The sequence below is a fragment of the Melitaea cinxia genome, chromosome 18 (genome assembly GCF_905220565.1).
Source record: "Melitaea cinxia chromosome 18, ilMelCinx1.1, whole genome shotgun sequence".
Lineage (NCBI taxonomy): Eukaryota > Metazoa > Arthropoda > Insecta > Lepidoptera > Nymphalidae > Melitaea > Melitaea cinxia.
Window position 1 is genome coordinate 9,761,259 of NC_059411.1, and position 18,929 is coordinate 9,780,187.

Here is an 18,929-nt window from a genome sequence, read left to right on the forward strand (position 1 = left end):
TACTAAGATGAGATATTTAGTATGGTAATCTACAACGCTTAGCCTACTTATCCTTTTTCCAATCGTGTACCGTCACGTCCTACCGAGGTCACTTGCCCTCGGCCTTGACGACGCTCGGCATTGTTCTATAGCTGTTTAGATATCCAGATACCTGTAAGTCCTTCGTCCTATCACCGCGCAGTATTACACACGCCTCGCCGTGCCCCTCGCCCACAGCGCATGTGCGCAACTGACAGCAATCGTGCCAACGCGTTCCATTTTTTTCCTACATAAAAATTAGTAAAAATTCGATGTTGTAAATTCCAATTTGTTTTGCAAGCATTAAATAAAGAATAAGTGTGTGAATGTCGCCCAGCAATGACCGAGTGAACCAGCATGGTGGGCAACATCGGTGTCATCACCACGACTAATGGTAAACAATGTTCCTACATAATGCTTTGTGGAGTTGTCAAAGTATTTAGTGTTACGTTTTGTATAGTAGAGGCAACGGCATATATAAGCGCGGTAGCGGCATTTGCCGTGGTCGTATTGGTGGTGCTGCTGTTTCTCGGGAGGCGGTGGTGCTACTCCGCCGTCTTCGGGCGCAAGTGCTGCGATGATATCCTCACCGTCAACGCCGCTGTGACATCACCCGGCCTTCCTCTCGACAATGCTCAATTTGGTCAGAACTATTTAATATTTTTTTTGTGTTTATATAGATATATGTATCATTTGTAAACTTCTTCATTACATAGTGTATTTTCTTAAGATATGTATTTTATACCTATTAAATAATGAGTATAAGTGAAACCATAGTATAGACATTAGAATAATCCTAATCTTGAAGCTTCGTTAAATATTAATGCATCCGTTGAATAATTTGCTTTTTACATAGGGGACAATAGAACCTTAGGTCAATGTTATGTGTAGTTGCAAGGATAGCGAGTGCGTCACAAAAGTGGTTCGTTAATTAACGATACACGGCCGCTGGTAAAATAGTGCCTTGTTCACAAGCACAATTTTGTAACTTTTAATTTGTAGTAAATAATTAGTTCCTAGTGTTATTATATTGATTGACGTTGTGCGTACGTCTGTGTTGTTATAGATGCTTTGTCGAAACCGAACCATTATCCAGAACGCATATTCACGTTTGAAGCCTCCGACTCAGATGAAGAGCTGCGCTTACGCATACAACAGGTAAATAAATGCAACTCCTAGTATGCGTCTCGAATTATGTTTATGGAACAAATTAATAATTTTAATTATCTTATGTCAAAATATCTAGTGGTCGCCCAGAGGTCGAAATTCGACCATTATTAAAAATTTATATTAAAGAAAACAAAAAATACTTAATGAAAAAAGAACCTCAATTTTTGATATGATATTCAAAATGTTTTGAAAAAAGAACCTTTTAAAAAATTTTCAATTTGACTACAGCCTGACAATCAACAAAAAGAGTATAATATGCGTGTGTGATTCAAATACATAGGAGTGTGTAATGTTTTTTTTTATTATTGATTTAATATATTTTTATGTATAATTAAAAAAAAAATAGGATTCTGCACTCCTCTATATAAACTATACGTGTACGAAATTTCATAAACCTCCGTCCGCGCAATGTTCGTAAATAGGGATACAAAGTGTTTGATTCACGTATTAATACGAGTATATAGATACTGTGTTTGCTGGCAAACGAAAAAAAACCGACTTCAATTACATCGACACGTAATACAACGTAGGTATTCGAAAAAATAGTCAAGTAAATACGTATTATACAAATACAAACATTGCTCCAAAAGTTGTAGTCCGATCTTGATGAAATTTGAATATGACCATGTGGTCATATCTAAAATATATAATATATATATATATATATATATATATATATATATATATATATATATATATATACATAAACATCGGCTTTCGATTAAATTAAAAATCATCAAAATCGGTACACCCAGTAAAAAGTTATGCGGATTTTCGAGTGTTTCCCTCGATTTCTCTGTAATCCCATCATTAGATCCTGGTTTTCTTATAATAGTTCTACACTTAGGATATCTCCTTTCCAACAAAAAAAAAGAATTATCAAAATCGGTTCATAAACGACGAAGTTATCCCCGAACATACATTTAAATATATATATATATATATATACGGTCGAATTGTGTAACCTCCTCCTTTTTTGAAGTCGGTTAAAAATAAGATATCAAGACTGAAAGAAAATTTATGTTTAGAATTTACTTTGATCTTGCAACTTGTGTAAACATTTTTCTTATCAATAAATTTCCACTTACCAGCCTATAAACGTTTATAATACGACTGAATCTCATTCCACTTTCGGCACCTGTAGAGCGCACTCAACCCTAATGGCTGTATTGATCTCCTAGTTTTCTAAGAAACCATCTGTTTTCTAATATCGGTTAGGTTTAACTCATAAACTCAACATGAAACTGATAGTCTCTTCTATGTGTATTATATTTTGTATAGCGTACCGGCCGGCTCCTTTGTATATTCTCAGTTTCAAAGGTGAATTAGCAATAATAATAATAATAATAGTTTTTTATTTTGCTCAAATTATGAAGTTTACAATATCAAGAAGCCCTGCGACCCGTGCTAGCTTAAAAATCTGTGTTACAGGCCACAGTGTCTTCCCCAAAAATTAGTTTATTGTTACATAATCAGACTTCGCTTGTTCAGATAGCGAAAACATAAATGATACTAGTCTGTATGCAAAGATGACAACACAATAATAAAACAAGGATTATAAATACAAAATTTGGAAAAAAATAAAAAAGGTTGACAATTATTAAAGTTTGGAAATTTTTACTATCAAAACAAATTTGTTTTTAAAAATAAGATTTTTTTTATTAATATTGACAAATATATTTGAGAGTAAGTGCTCGCATGCAATTTTAAGTGCAGATGAGATTTTCCGTGTGTCACAAGACAAGCTCAAAAAATAGTTAAAAAATTTTGTTTTACATATTTTACTATTGTCAGAAGAAACTTTAAAACAATAAAAGGCCTAGGCTTGATTTTGGACAAAAACTTATCGTGGATAGCTCATGTCAACGAAGTCAGCCGAAGGATGCACTACACCTTCCACTCTCTTAAGCGTCTCCAATATTTTCTTCCCTTTCAAACCAAAATTCTGCTTGCGCAATCCCTTCTTTTACCTATCCTCGATTATGCAGATGTGTGCTATTTAGATGTGACAAAGGAGCTACTTAATAAATTAGAGCGTCTACAAAATCTTGCGATACGCTTCATCTTTGGTTTACGTAAATACGATCACATCACCCAATTTCGCACTCAACTTAAGTGGCTCCCAATCCAACTTCGCCGTGATATGTACATCCTTTCTTTTCTCTATAACATACTCCATGACCAAAATGCTCCCTCCTACCTTCGGTCCCGTTTCCTTCTTTCTCCTACCCCAACACGATCTAGAAGGTCTTGCATCACATCGATGCTCGAAATCCCCAGACATAACACCAACTTCCTCCTCAATTCATTCACAATACGCGCTGCAAAACTTTGGAACCATCTACCGAGAGTGATCCAAGACAGCACTTCAATTTATGCTTTCAAGGACAGGCTAAGGAAACATCTTCTCTCCGAAGCTATGAATCTCTCATAATTGTTGTACTCTCAATATATGTATGTATGTATGTATGTATGTGTATGTATGTATATGTGTATGTATTTATGTATGTATATGTGTATGTATGTATGTATTTATGTATGTATATGTGTAGATATGTATGTGGGTATGTACGCATGCATATGTGCATGTAACTGTGTAAGTATTTAAGTATATATGTATTTTATATCACAAATGCGCTTATGAGTCCCGCGATAACATTTTCTCTCACCACCATGGGTAGACTGGTAGAGATCTCTTACAGAGATAAGTTCGCCCTTGCCAACATTTTTTGTAAACTTGTAATTATGATTTTTTTTTAAAGTGCAATAAAGAATATATATTAAAATTTATGAATAAACGCAGTTCGAAAATTTTGATTGTTGGAACATATTGTATGATTTCGACGTTTATTTAATATTTTCTATGTATATTTATATAGCTCTGAATGTTGTTTCAAAATAATATGAAGTAAAAATAACTGTCGAACTGTAAGGACCTCACAATATTTATATATTTCATTCGTTGGATAAAGAAGTGTCTTGAAAGTACTAACTTTAAGTACCTACTGCACGTTGAGCTATCTCAAGAGATTTTTAAGTTGTTTTTGATGCTCCACTCCAAGATACAATGCAATATGAAATGATAGATTGACATAAAGCTAAATTATAAGCTAATTATAATATATTAATAATATTCTTTTTAAAATAGTCGGTTCAACAACGGTTCGAAGATTTCTAAAAATGTATGTTAACTTTCGAATATTACTTGATAAATCATAAATTTGCCGTTTAAAGTTAAGGTTACAGTCTATAGTAATACCTAAATATTTGACAAAATCCACTCATCCGCCCAATAAAAGGGCAAGCGCAGTTTGAGCCTCGACCACAGGAATGACATATCAGTTTGTAGACCTCACCCGGCCCATTTATGTTGCGAATCGAATGCACCACATACTTGGTCTTTTCAATATTTATTGTTAATTTGTTACTTTGAAGCCATTCAATCACAACATCAAAACCGTCGTGTGCAGCTGCAAAAACCTCAGACCATGTATCACCGACGAATACTAATGCAGTATCATCAGCATACGATATCAATTTACCTTGTGAAGAAAGCAACAAAGAGAGGTTATTGATATAGATCAAAAACAGTGTAGGATCTAGAATACTACCCTGTGGAACGCCATACTCGACCTGAAGACAATTACTAATATAATTACCGACACGTATACACTGTGTACGTTCCGAAAGGTAGCTTTTAAACAACTCTAGTTGTTTACATGTGACCCTCAATACCTCCAATTTAGAAATTAATTTCGGTACAGAAATAGTGTCAAAGGCTTTCGCCGAGTTCAAAGAAATGGATAAAACTTTTTTCCTTTATCTAAATTTTGACTTATATAATCAGTTAGTGTAAATACTGCATCATCTGTTGATTTCCCCCTACGAAAACCAAACTGAGTTGACGAAATAATATTATTATTTTCTAAATAAACAGTGAGCCTATTATTTATAATTTTTCCCAAAATTTGTGACAACGAGGGCAAAATAGATATAGGTCTATAGTTCGCAGGTAATTTTTTATCTCCACTTTTGTGAATCGGGTGTATCTCCGATTTTTTGAGAATTGTAGGGAAAATTCCCATATTCAAACATAAGTTAAAAATATGTGTTAGTGGCGGAATTAAAAACTCTTTATGTTCCTTGATAAATATGTTAGAAATACCATCCCACCCAACAGTCGCAGAATTTTTCAAGCCACCTAGCCGACTTATTTCATCCTGAGTAGTGTCTAGAAAAACAAAAGAACTTAATCGCGATTCATTATTCCGCACCGATGATGAACAGTTATTTTGTTTATTTTGGTGAATGTAGGATTTTTCTGCTAATGTTTTACCAACTGTAATGAAATTGTCCTTAATTTCATTTAGTGAGTCGACGAATCAGAAATATTTAACAACTCAATAGATTAATTAATTACTGTTTCTGTTTGAAGTATTTAAAAACCTACTCTTTATTAATTTCCACAACTTTTTGCTATCATTTTTAGCGTTACTTATTTCATTTTTTTCATAATTAATTTTTACTTATTTTAATAGTGCATTACAGAAGTTTCGGTATCTGCTATAAGATATTATTTGGATTAAGTTAAGAAGAATGAGTTTATTTTTTTATGTAATTTGCCTCTATGTTTTATACAACGTAATAGGCCCGGCGTTATCCAGGGTTTTAATATTCTCTTTTGTGATGACAATATGATGGAGATGGTATTTTTGTAAATGACCTCTTTAATCACATTAATAAAATATTCAATAGCATGGTTAGGATCATTAGAAGCAAAAATAGGCATAAGATTAATTTTTAACAAATTAGTTTTAATATTAGGCGTGTTAACTTTTCTATATCTCGTGTTTCTATAGACACGATCTACATTCATACTTACTGATATCATAACAGGAAAGTGATCAGTTATTCTTACCTGCGGAACAATAATTAAAGATGGGAAATTGGTCCTTTTCAAAAAGTGATCCAAACAAGAATCGCTTACTTCGCGGGTTGTACGATTATGACCAAGAAAAAGTCCTTGATAAGCAGCTAATGTTAGATATCTATCACTAATTAAATCCGTTTTTTTAATATAAATGTTTATATCACCTGTCAAAAAAATATTTTTAAAGGAATGCTTAACTTTAACTTTTGAAGAACTATGTTTAACGATGTTAGAAATAAATCAATGTTATGATACGACGGCGATCTGTAAATAGATATAATTGCAATATCGTTTCCATGTGTCGCAAAGTTGCCTTCTTGAAATGAAGGTTCCTCTACAGAAAAAGACAAATTATCCCTGATATAAAGAGCAACGCCATCATTTTGTTTCTTGTTGTTTTGAGTTTTAAATGAGTTATAATTATTAAGTCCAGGTATAAAGAGAGAGTTACCATGCCAACTTTCAGTACGAACCACCACATCAAATTCAATCCTCAACCTATATGAATCAAGACCTCAAATCGGACATAAATGCTACGTATGTTTTGCGTGAGGATTTTAAAACTATTAGGGGAGTTCCCCACTAATTTATTACATTCATCAATATCGCATGCATAAACCTTAGAAATGGAAATATCTTCAATTTCTTCCGAAATTTTTATTATATTATCGAATTAAAGAACACGAGTATGAGTACGTATGAGTTCCATTAACAGTACGGGTAAACCCTTGACAAATAGTAGGAAATGCCATTTATTATTATATGCCATATACTGTTGTTAAATGTGTAATTGTAAATTTTAATGTATGTAGATTGTGGATTAATTATAAAAAAAAAACATCTTAGAAGCAAAAAATAAATGAAAATGGATAACTTACGATTAACTAAATTATACAAAAATAAGTTGTTTATTACAAAATCTAGTCATATTGAACTTTTTAATTTATTAATATCTGCTTCCGTATTTATATGTTTTTGTGGTGAATTTTCATCCTTACGGAGGTAAATAACGCTATGTTAAGTCCAGCAGTAAGTGAAACCGTGACTTTTTTGGAATGTCCTTGCCAAGTAAAATAGTTTTTGAGTCCTAGTCGTTAGTGTCTCCGTCACGAAAATAGGATTTACGGGCTGATTAAATTGTAAGTGTGATGTGTTCAATTTTTCTCTTTTTTTCTTAGACTTATTAAAGGTCTTGATGTTTTGCAATATTTTATCCTTCAGTAAAACTATATTAAACTCCACAATAATTGGTTTGTGAAATTTATCTTTTTTAGGATTAGTTCTGTATATATCCTTAATGCTGTTAGAATTAACATCCAAATTCAATACTTTACCGAGATTTTTTACCACATTACAAAGTCTTTCTTATGTTTCGTTCTCCGATTTAGAGACATTTTTAATTTCAAGACCAGTTGGTCTAGATTTACGCTCCAAGTACTCTATTCTGTCCTCAAGGTGCGTTATAGTGTTTTTCCAATCCCTCAATAACAGCCCTAAGTTGCGCAAAGTTTCCTTCCTGATTTTAAAAAACGCTGCAAACTTATCCTGAGTAACAAGAGACAAAATGTGATCTCCATCTCTTTTCCTTTTTTTCGTTCCGTGACGCTTATAAGGTTCACGAGAGACGACATGTCAAGTTCCGATGAGTGCTGTCGCAACGGAGACACGTTTTCAGTTATATTTTCAGTCTCGGAAACTACGTCACAAAGTGCCGGCGAAGCAGGTCATTATTCAAATGCAATTGCATTTGAATAATGACAATTGATACACTTGACAGGATACATTGACAGGACAACTTGATAGGAAAATTTTATTTTTGCTCCATTCGGTGTTGTAAATTTGTTGGTCACCTTGTGCTTTGTTAATATCGCTATAAAAGTTGTGCAGTCTGTGTCGCCTACTTTTTGATACAATACGTAAAATACGTCACCGCGCGTCAAAGCACACGATAATGTCGCTTCTGCTCGCTAAATAACCGTGAGAATTCCGTGTACTGCGCGTAAAGTAATTTGTTATTTACCCACCAGCCGATCAATTGTGAATTAATAATGTTTCACTGTTAAATTTGGTTAACTTCAATTTATGCACTGATTAACTATAATCACTATAACTAATTGTATCTTAAACTACTTGGAATTGAGATTGAGTATAGATATATAAACACGAAATAATTGTAGACGGGTGATGACTGTGCGAATGCCGGGGGAAGAGGGAGGAAAGCAATAAATAGGTGTTTCCGCCAAATATATATAAATATAGCGTATCTGCTAACCCGCAGTGGAGCAGCATGGTGGATTAAGCTCTGATCCTTCTCCTACATGGTGAAAGAGGCCTATGCCCAGTTCAGCCTATTGCAGCTCATTGCTGGACATAGGTCTCCCCAAGCTCGTGCCAGACATCCCGGTTTGCCACAATCCTCATCCAGCCCACACTGGCAATCTTACGTAGAAGTCGGTTCAACGGGCCGGAGGACGTCCCACACCGCGTTTGCCGAGATGCGGTCTCCACTCCAGGACCCGTCTGCTCCACCGGCCATCGGTCCTGCGACACAGGCGACCAGCCCACTGCCACTTCAACTTGCTAATTCTGTGGGCTATGTCGGTTACTTTCGTTCTCTCGCGGATAGTTTCATTTCTAATCCTACCTTTGAGAGAAACCCCAAGCATAGCCCGTTCCATTACACGTTGAGTGACTTTAAACTTGTGGACCAGATCCTTCGTCAGTGTCATGTTAACGCAGGCAGGACGCATTGCTCGAAGACGTTTGTCTTCAAACATTGCAGAGGCTTTGCCCAGCAGTAGGATATTACAGGCCGAAGCGTAATAAAAGACGGTAAAACTATTTTAGATGAGAATAACCTATTATTAAAATAAATCATTTGTGAAAGTTCGTAAATAGATTGATTGATTGATTGGTTTCAGTTGTGCCAAAAAAGCACGGTTGATTCCGCCAATGTCACGTAGAGTGGAGAACACACGAAGGAGATTAATTGGTCGGTGCAGTAGAGATAACAGTCTCTATTTAATTTTGAAAACAGGCAAAATAGTCAGACTTTCATTGTTACACCATAACCTAAAACAACACAAACATTTAATGTTAAACTAAGACTACAGCTGTTAGTAACTAAACTATTACAAACTAATTACACTAGGACAGACAAAGTTCGTAAATGCGTAGTTAGGTGATTACTTTGACAGGTAGGTACGACGCGTAGATCGCGTGTATGTCACTATATTCTCGTACAGTGTTGCCAACTCCCAAAAATTTATCCCCCTAAAACCCCAATCAAAAATCCCTAAAATCCCCACAATTACTAAGGATTACCCCTAATCTTTTTTTTACTACTTACTTTTGTTTTAAAATAAATAATTAAATATTTTTAAATAAATAATACATTAAAAATAATTAATAAATAGTATAATATCATTAAACAAATAATAGTATATTTTTGACAATACTTTTTTTTCTCTAACATTAGATGTTTTAACGAATGACTTGCTGCTAAACGTACGAATTGAACAAGCAAATAACAAATAATAATCAACGTATTTGTAGTAAACATAAACGCATTTTTACCTCGCGTTTTATTTAACTCTGCTTTCTTAATTCTTAGTAATAAGCAATCGCACTAGATGTCGCTAAGGCGGTATGTATAAAAATGAATATGATTCGCTACTCACTAGATTGGATTATCCTAGGGCCTATTCTATTACACCTTTATTTTGCTTATTTTGAAATAATAAATAAATAAAAAATATTTGAAGTTATAAAAAATACCCCTACAAATATGACACCCCTAAAAAAACCCATCCCACTTTTTCCCCTAAATTTAGGAGGAAAACCTAGGAAGTTGACATCAGTGTTTTCGTATAAATGGTTGGTATGATTTTGGTGATTTTTTCACATTTTTCGATTTAGTTTTAGTTCAGAATTGGATTTGTAAGGAGGAGCTGCACCGAGCGCAGTTTCTATTTTTTTATAGACAAAATAAGTCACAAAAATTTTTTACTTTTTATGTGTGTGGATTTTTTGTATTTCATTTTTGTAAATACTTAAATATTTGAATAACATGAACCACGACGATGTAAATATAATTGTTTTAGCTTGTAACTAAGTGTTAATCTTACAAAACATTACAATAAACCTATTATTAACAAAAATATTATTTTGTTTTGTAGTATCACATCAAAAAGTATTGTCTAGTTTAATGTTTTTTTATGTTTTTCTTTTTTATTTTTAGGAACAACTTTGTGGAGCAAATGATTTACCTAACAATATTTAGTTAAGGAACTATGATTTATGAAACCTCAGAAACTCACAAAAACACCTCAGAATAACCTCAGAAATATATAGATTTTTTTTGTTACAAAAAAAAATAATTTCATCTTGCCCGATTATATTAATCGCTATATTCCTTTTGTAAGACGTACTTTAAAAAAAATTATGTATTAGAATAGCACCAATATAATTTATTATATTAGAAATATTTACCGACAATTATTTTTTGTCATCTATTCCAGGATAAAGAAGAGGTGGAATGTAGATACGAGGAGAAGAATGAGAACCAAACACAAGCAAACGTGGAAGTTGAAGTCGTAGAAAACGCACTGCGGAAGACAAGCCTTCGGGAGACCAAGATTGACGAGATTGTGCCGCAGCGCGCTGAGTACATCCATACCTTGGAAGCGCAGAGCAGCGTCGAAAGTGATGTCATCGCTCACAATGTAAGTTTTTTTCCAAATTATTATTTATACATAAAAATATTTTTCTGTATTATTATTTTCTCAATACCTCTACCCCTATGGAAATGTGTGTCTCGTAAAAAACGATGAGATAGGTATATATAGATCTCATAGCCTCTTATTACTCGGTATGAGAATTTAGTGTAATATCAAAAGGTAAAACAAAGACCAAAAATAAAATTGAAACCCTTTATGTATTCTATCAACTATCAAACTACCTCCTAGCTAAGCATAACATAAACATAATAGCAGCTTTAATTTATTGATTTATTCAAATACAAAATATTGACAAATGTGGAATAGGACACGTCTTTGCTTTGCGGAGAAAGCGGCAGCTCCCAAGAGCGTGGCTCCGTGGAACTGACGTTACTGTACGACGCGCCTGTAAGAAGTATGACTGTGCACGTATTACAAGCACGCACGTTGCCACAAAAGACGCAAGGACAAGTGCTACAAAGTCAGGTATGTACTAGCACCTACCTTCTAGATTAGAGAATTCATAAAAAAAACATTAACAGTTAAGATAGTATGAACTTTATTTTATTCTTATTATTTTAGGTTCGAATTGTGTTACTACCATTGAAGAAACAAAAATATAAGTCGAAGATTCGCAACGGAGAAAACCCTCAATACATGGAAAGTTTCGTCTTGCATAAAATTAATCCGGGTATGTTGCTAGAAGTTAGTTAAATCTTTATTCTTAAGTATCGTAAATGCGTAAATGCGTAGTTGACAGTAGGTTTATTACTTTGACAGTTACGACGCGTTGGCGCAGCGGTCACAGCAGAGGCTGTTGCGCTGGCGGTCGTGGGTTCGATCCCCGCTCACGATATATATATATAGACATTTATATTGAAGATATAGATGTTTGTCGTGGTCTGGGCGTTTGTACTTGTGTATTGTGTGTGTTTCCGGACCCCCGAAATAGGATTAAATCCTAGTGGGGACCGTTGAGTGACAAGCGTTTACGTTTATTTATATTTATTTATTTGAAAAGCATACAACATACATATAAAAACTTTAAAATTAAACAATATTATACTTATAATAACAATATATCTAATATGCATGTCACTTACAAGTGTACATAACACTTTGGAAAACATAGATTAAAAACACAAAAAAATCACAAATAATCAATATATTTGAATTTTAAATATAAATTATACAATTCAATATTTGTAATATTTAAAAAAAAGGTGACACTTTATCATCATCATAACCAATATTATCAAAATCAAAAATAAAGAACAATAAAATTATCATAACAGCAAAAAATTAAAATATTATATTTATTATTATCTACTTGTCTATTTTCATCTTATAGTCTACTAATTCACATTTAATTGGCAATTTTTCTGTTGTTTTCAGAGGATGTTCATGGTCTGGGACTCCGTATTAGAATTTACGGATGTGAACGAATGCGCAGACAGCGCCTACTTGGTGAGGCGACCGTCAGCTTCGCCTCACTTAATCTGGAACTGGAGAACAACCTGTGGTTACAGTTGACACCTCGTCAGCATCATCAGCCTAGCTTACAAGTCGGTGTCATATATTAAATATTAGATTGAGTTGATTAATTTGTTAAAGTCAGCATTATTATCTTATTTTAAAAGCTTTATGTAACTTTTAATGTATGTAAGTATGTAGGTAAGTACGTATGTATGTTTGTAGGGGAGAATCTTATAACTCAATTTTGAAGCATATATCTTTAACCGATTGAGCTGAAATGTTGTATATGTTTAGTTTGAATGACAATGCTATGTGTGTAAATAAGCTATGTGACGTAATTCTAAATCCAACATGGCGTCCACACCCAAGATGGCAAAGTAGTTATTTTTACTACAACTACAATATGGGTATCAAAAGAAGGGGCTTACTGAGAATAGCTCAAAACATTAAGTGACGTCACTCTAAATCCAATATGGCGGACTTTTAAAGATGGCAAGCTAGTTATTATTAATCTACTCCTACAGTATGGGTACCAAATAAAAGGGCTTGTTAAGAAAAGAATAACGGTGGACTTGTATAGATGGCGGATTAATTCTTTTATATATTTTTTATTGGATTTGATGAGAGTAACTCGAAAAATCTCTATAAACTCATCTAAAAACTGGTGTGTACGGCGGACGTCTTAGGATGGCGGACTAAGTTTTTTCTGCTTTCCTACGTTATGGATATCATATGAAAGGATTTGTTGAAAATACTAGACTGCGGAATATGTCCAGCGCTAACTATAAAAATAAAAAATAAGTTTAAAGTAAAAAAATCTCTATAAATTTTTCATCATTTCGATCATAATACCAAAAAAACTCTTCACCTTCATAATGTTGCTGTTCATTATAGAAAAGTGCAATAATTTTCTCCTTGTCAAATGTCTAGCTACCGAAGTTAGATCTGAGTCAGTCGGTGCCTGGCGTGTTGGCGTCACCGTCATCTATGGCAACGGTGTCGCCGGGCGGTGAGGCGTGCAGTCTAGCGCGCTCTGACTCCGCATCCTCATGCTGCAGCACACGCTCAGCTCCTGAACTGCTGTTAGGCTTGCAGTACAACCCCACCACCGGACACCTATCCGTTGAGGTAGGATGTCATATGTTTAGTCTTTGACGTAGACAAGTGTCACCTATCAATATAGGTCACACGAATATTTCGGGATTTCAGTATTGAAACTCCTTTGACCAGGTCCTAGGCAAGTACACTGTACAATTTATGTTATTAAAATATTTTTATTTTAAACCGACTTCAGAAAAGGAGGAGGTTCTTAGCTTTCGAAAACTGTCTTTTTTTCTACATATTCGGTAATTGTATATGTGCTGGTTGCCTTCGTGTAGTAGGTACGTTTCTAGCAATTATATAAATTTTTAGGGACTATAATATTAATCACTGCCAAAATTTAAATAATATATTAACGCAATTAACATTTTTATTCAATTAACGCAGATCATAAAAGGCACCCATTTCCGTAAACTATCTCCCAACAAGGCGCCGGATACGTACGTTAAGCTGTGCCTCATCAGCTCACTTGGCATGGAGATGGGACGCTGTAAGTCTACCACGCGCCGAGCTCAGTCCAACCCGCTCTACAAGGAGCTATTCATATTCCAGGTTCGTTACCAGATAACAAATTTTTTGTAAATGTGGCAAAACAAGAAAATAAAAGTAAGCTCTTTCAAGAGGCTCCACAGTAAGAAAATTATAATCTATTATAATACTTATCGATAAAAACATAGCAATATCCTAAAATTTAATTAATGTCAAAAGCACAGCCTTGTCATTAAGAGTATTTACAGGAATAGACCGCGTGCACAAAATTTTAATAAATATTTTAATATATTTATTTAAAACGAGCTTCCCGCCCCGGCTTCGCACGGGTATTTAACAAAAATTTCCAATCCCTAATTTTTTTTAGAATTACTTTTTTCCTTTTCGTTCCGAAATCGCTTGTTTCGCTGTTCAAATCGAACTAATCCGGCGGGCGACACCGGGCTCTTATATATTCAGAGAGCTAGGCTCTAGGATGTTCGAGAAAGTTTGAGAATATTTTCTTTCTCACACCTTTTAGAATGTTCTCGACATTATCGTCCGCCATTACAATAGCTTCTGCAGCTGTAGCCTACGTAGTAAAGGCGCGAAATTTAAAAACTTAAATTTTAAAATGTTTTCAGAACTAATTTGAATAACTAAAATTCTCCAAAATATAAGTTAGCTACTGCTGTATAAATACATAAAATTTCATAACTTTATAATAGTAACAAATGTAATTTAAGACTTTATGGAAATTGGAATTTTAAATTTCGCGCCATTACTACACATGCTGCAATTGCTCGCAGCGCCTTTCGAAATTCAACCCAAATAATCGTTGTTCTGAATGAAGTTCAAATACTCGACAACAGATAGCGCCACTACACTTAATTTCCAAGTTGAAGGGTTTGAAAAGCCCTTATATCTTTAAAAACACGCCCTTTAGGTTAAAACGGGAACTTTCTTGTTCAAGGGGGGATAAAGGGCTATCACACTATATTAGTCTCTTTATCGTACCGGGACTCCTTTTTAAGTTTTATCGGCACACACATTTTATCAACTTAGTTTTATTATTATTTTTTTTTATATCACTAGGTCGGCAAACAAGCGTACCTGATGGTAAGCGATTACCGTAGCTTATAGACGCCTGCAACACCAGAAGCATCACAAGCGCGTTGCTGACCCAATCCCCAATCCCCCCAGGAGCTCTGGTCACCTTACTCACCAACAGGAACACAATACTGCTTGAGAGCAGTGTTATTTAGCTGTAGTCTTCTGTAAGGTCGAGGTACTATCCCAGTCGGGCTGCTCCATATTTTGAGCAGGAAATTCCTACTGTGCCCTACCTCAGTTTATATAATGATTAATGATAATGATTTAACTTAAGCTATTAGTGTACATGTATGCTTTATTGCTGATTGTGTTTTGTTGATGATGACGATTATGAAATTAAGCATTACAATATTTTTGTCTTATAGAAGGATTGTAGGCTATCTAACTAAATAACTGCAACTTATAATAAGAAAAGTGGAAAAGAATAAAGGAATATTATTTTTTACTGATTCTTTAGTTTTTATAACCTTGAATACAAAACTAATTAAGTTTTTTGTACGCGTAACGTGATCTATTTTACACCTACAGAATTTGCATCATTTGATTGAACACACTTCGGAATCGATCACTGTTTATATATACATATATGTATTTGTTGTCTCGAAGGTGGCTCTGTTCCAACTGACAGAGGTGACGCTGATGGTGTCGGTTTGGTGGCGGCGCAGCGTGAAGCGCAACGAGATGGTCGGGTGGTTCTCGCTCGGACACAGCTCCTCCGGTCGCGAGGAGGAGCGCCACTGGCAGGAACTGTGCGAGAGACAGGGCCAACAGGTAACTATATACTACTCGATCGTTTGTAGCAGCCAGTTTTTTGGGAGCTCTTATTGATTTAAAGTTGTTGGATTTCTCGAAATTGTAATTGGTCGAATTCATAACTTTAACATGACATGACATGAAACGAGATATCCCTAGTTTGGTACCATGATAAGGAAACCAGGATCTGATGATGGGATCCCAGAGAAATCGAGGAAACTCTCGAAAATCCGCATAACTTTTTACTGGGTGTACCGATTTTAATGATTTTTAATTTAATCGAAAGCCGATGTTTATCATGTGGTCATATTTAAATTTCATCGAGATCTGATTACAACTTTTGGAGTAATCTTTGACAATGCGGTTTTTCTTCGTTTGCCTGCAAACACAATTATGTATTCGTAGTATAAATCGTAATCTTAAATAAGTTCATCTTTATCAGACATTATTGTTGTGAGCTACAATTGAAAGTACCTACATGTTTGAAAGAATAGGCACGACCTATGCTAAATTGTAACTTCTTCGGGAAACAGGATATCCAACTCTACTAAAAAGTGGACAATCCATATGCTTGGTGATAGGTAAAAAAACTGTTGCGAAACCAGACTTCATTTTTAAGATATTAAGTTGCTACCTTAGACAAAGATAGCTTCATCCCAAGTAATACAGAAGTCATGCTGCAGTCCAATATTACGTAATGTTTTTTAAAGTGTTATACATACGCAAGGTTTATAACGAATTACAAAAACATCAACCTGGTAGCTAACGGTTTATTGAACGACTTGGTTTTGTTCAAAATTTGACTAAATAAGAGAGAAGTAAAAAATGCGTGCTGGAAATAATTCGAAAAAGACCACGTTAAGTGCGATACGTGTAGATAGTCAATGGTGAACTAGCTGGATTGGATGGGCGCTGACTCCAATAAGCCGCATTAGAGGTTCGTACTAATACTGGTGGCACAGGTGCAGCGCTGGCACGTGCTGCTGGACTCCTGACGCTCGCCCACGTAGCTCGCGCGCGCCGCGCCCGCCTGAGCCCGCCCGCCCGCCGCGTCCCGCCCTCTGGCCCCGGCCGCACTGACGTGCTTTCACGCTGCGCCCCGCGCGCGTCCGCCGGTCCCGAGCGACACTCCGCTGGCCCCCTCGACGTCCTTCTCTCGATCTTCGGATCTTTTTGAGTTCGGTGTCACGACGTTTCCTTCGTCGGCGACGACCGCTTTGTTCGTCGGAGTTCTGTCTCCGACCTGTACCGTCTTTCGGTTATAATTTGGTGTGCTAAGTGTTACCGTGCCCCGCTCCTTGCGGGGCGCGACGTTTTCGACTGATCGAGTTTTGATGTTACCGTGTTCTATTGTAAAAATTAAAACACTATTTATGATAGCGATTAAAATGGAATCCATTATTGAATTTGTATAAAATACGCGACAAAATAGAGAAGATATTAAACGTATTAGAAATATCTTAAAAAGATGTAAAAGCTTATTAAATATTTGAAAATATTTATGTATTTCAATTTGAATCGTAAAAATTTGTAGAATTTATATGCGATGATGAAGACTTGGAGCGCACAACACTTGTGAGATAGGATAAAGTAGTGAAAGAATATTTATTGATATTTAATATATTATACAATTACTGATAGCGTCTACTGTCTACTATATATAAAATCGTACGAGAATTTGGAACGTATCGACGAGTTGAAGATCGATTATAAATACTTACATGATTCTTTATCGAAATAGAATAATTATAAGCGAAACATGCACAAATATAACACTCGTTTCTAAATACCCATCCAATTAAATATTACAGCATTTGTATACAAAGTAATATAGATAAATTATATTCAGTCCTATTTCTTATGACTTTCTTATGTCATTCAAGATATGTATTTTATTCGATATTGTTCTAATGATACTTTACTATTTTTATGATATGCTGTAAAATATTTCTGTTAAAACAAAGTTTAACAATGGATTAGGCTATTAATGCATATACTTAGTGCATAATATACATTCGCCTATGTTAAAGATATTATTTATTTAAGATATTCTTTATAATATGATATTTAATAGCGATAATTGTCAATTTATTCGTAATACTTTTGCAGAATTTTAAATATTATTTATATTTAGGTAGGCATCGGCAATTGTAGCAATTTTTCAATTTTATTAGATGTTGTGACTGATATTTTCAAAAAATGTGTTGAAATAAATTTAAATGTATGAACTAAAAAAAAGTAATGGTCAACTATAAACGCCATTTTTATCTTGTATTTTTTAAATAAATTGAACGTATTTACACTATTTTTATTTGTAAGAAAATAATTTTATTACTAGAAATTGAACGTATTTACACTATTTTTATTTGTAAGAAAATAATTTTATTACTAGGAATTCATGAAATTATCATCATTGTTTGTTTACATTAGAATAATTAAATGAGGATATGTAATATACTTATAGCTTGCTTATAAACGACCAATGTTTTGATATTACAAGAATACTTATTACTCGTAAGATAAACTTTTTACATATTTGAACGACGGATCTGTTTGATCGCGACGCGTTTTTCTTACATTTTAATATTACAGTTAAAAAAAATCTCTAAATACTCAAATTATAGGTACTTAAGAATTTAAAATAAATACATTTAAAACATTATGCATATATTACTACGCAGCTTTTGTTTTTTAGTCAAGCTTAAATGTTTAATATTTAAAATCTTAATAGTCCCTTTTCTACACTTGTCTTCGGTATCTATCATAGCTCTTTAACAGGCAAACAGTTTGTAATTTCACCATGTTTATTAGCTGTGTAATCAAACCGTTTAAATTATATCAAGTTTTTCGTATTTAGTGTAGAGGTATCTGGGATGCTTAAAAAATTTGTCATCATTTTGGTCTACAGTAACCTACCTATAGTCCTTGTAAGTTTCCCTCATGCCTCGGAAAACACGTAAATCTGTCTGTAACGATTGTTATGATAGGCGTACACCATTACACATTCCGTATAGCAGCAGGGCGTTACAAACTGATTTTATCAATCTATAAATGTCTATGTCAGTATAATCCCGTGAAAACTGTGTTTAGGGTAACAGGAGGTATGAATTTGATTCACAATCGAAGAAAATGGAAAATCACAGTTGCATTTAGGTACCATTTCGCAATATTAAGATTTGTTT

The 18,929-nt window shown here is 34.3% G+C and overlaps 1 protein-coding gene across 1 annotated transcript; it reads left to right on the plus strand.

The window, feature by feature from the left end:
* The first annotated feature begins 375 nt into the window (after positions 1 to 375).
* Positions 376 to 15,822, plus strand: LOC123662108 (synaptotagmin-16). The gene is made up of 9 exons (XM_045596993.1): positions 376 to 661; positions 1,085 to 1,176; positions 10,639 to 10,842; positions 11,164 to 11,322; positions 11,419 to 11,527; positions 12,232 to 12,401; positions 13,243 to 13,440; positions 13,801 to 13,965; positions 15,601 to 15,822. Exons 1-9 carry the CDS (start codon positions 376 to 378, stop codon positions 15,820 to 15,822), a joined length of 1,605 nt encoding a protein of 534 aa, XP_045452949.1.
* Positions 15,823 to 18,929: the final 3,107 nt, after the last annotated feature.

Excerpts from the sequence above, each read along its gene's own strand:
- LOC123662108 (XM_045596993.1), top strand. The coding sequence starts at position 376 with ATGGTGGGCAACATCGGTGTCATCACCACGACTAATGGTAAACAATGT. Across the intron at positions 10,843-11,163 it reads GTGATGTCATCGCTCACAAT|GACACGTCTTTGCTTTGCGG; the intron begins GTAAGTTTTTTT and ends AATGTGGAATAG. Across the intron at positions 13,441-13,800 it reads CCGGACACCTATCCGTTGAG|ATCATAAAAGGCACCCATTT; the intron begins GTAGGATGTCAT and ends CAATTAACGCAG.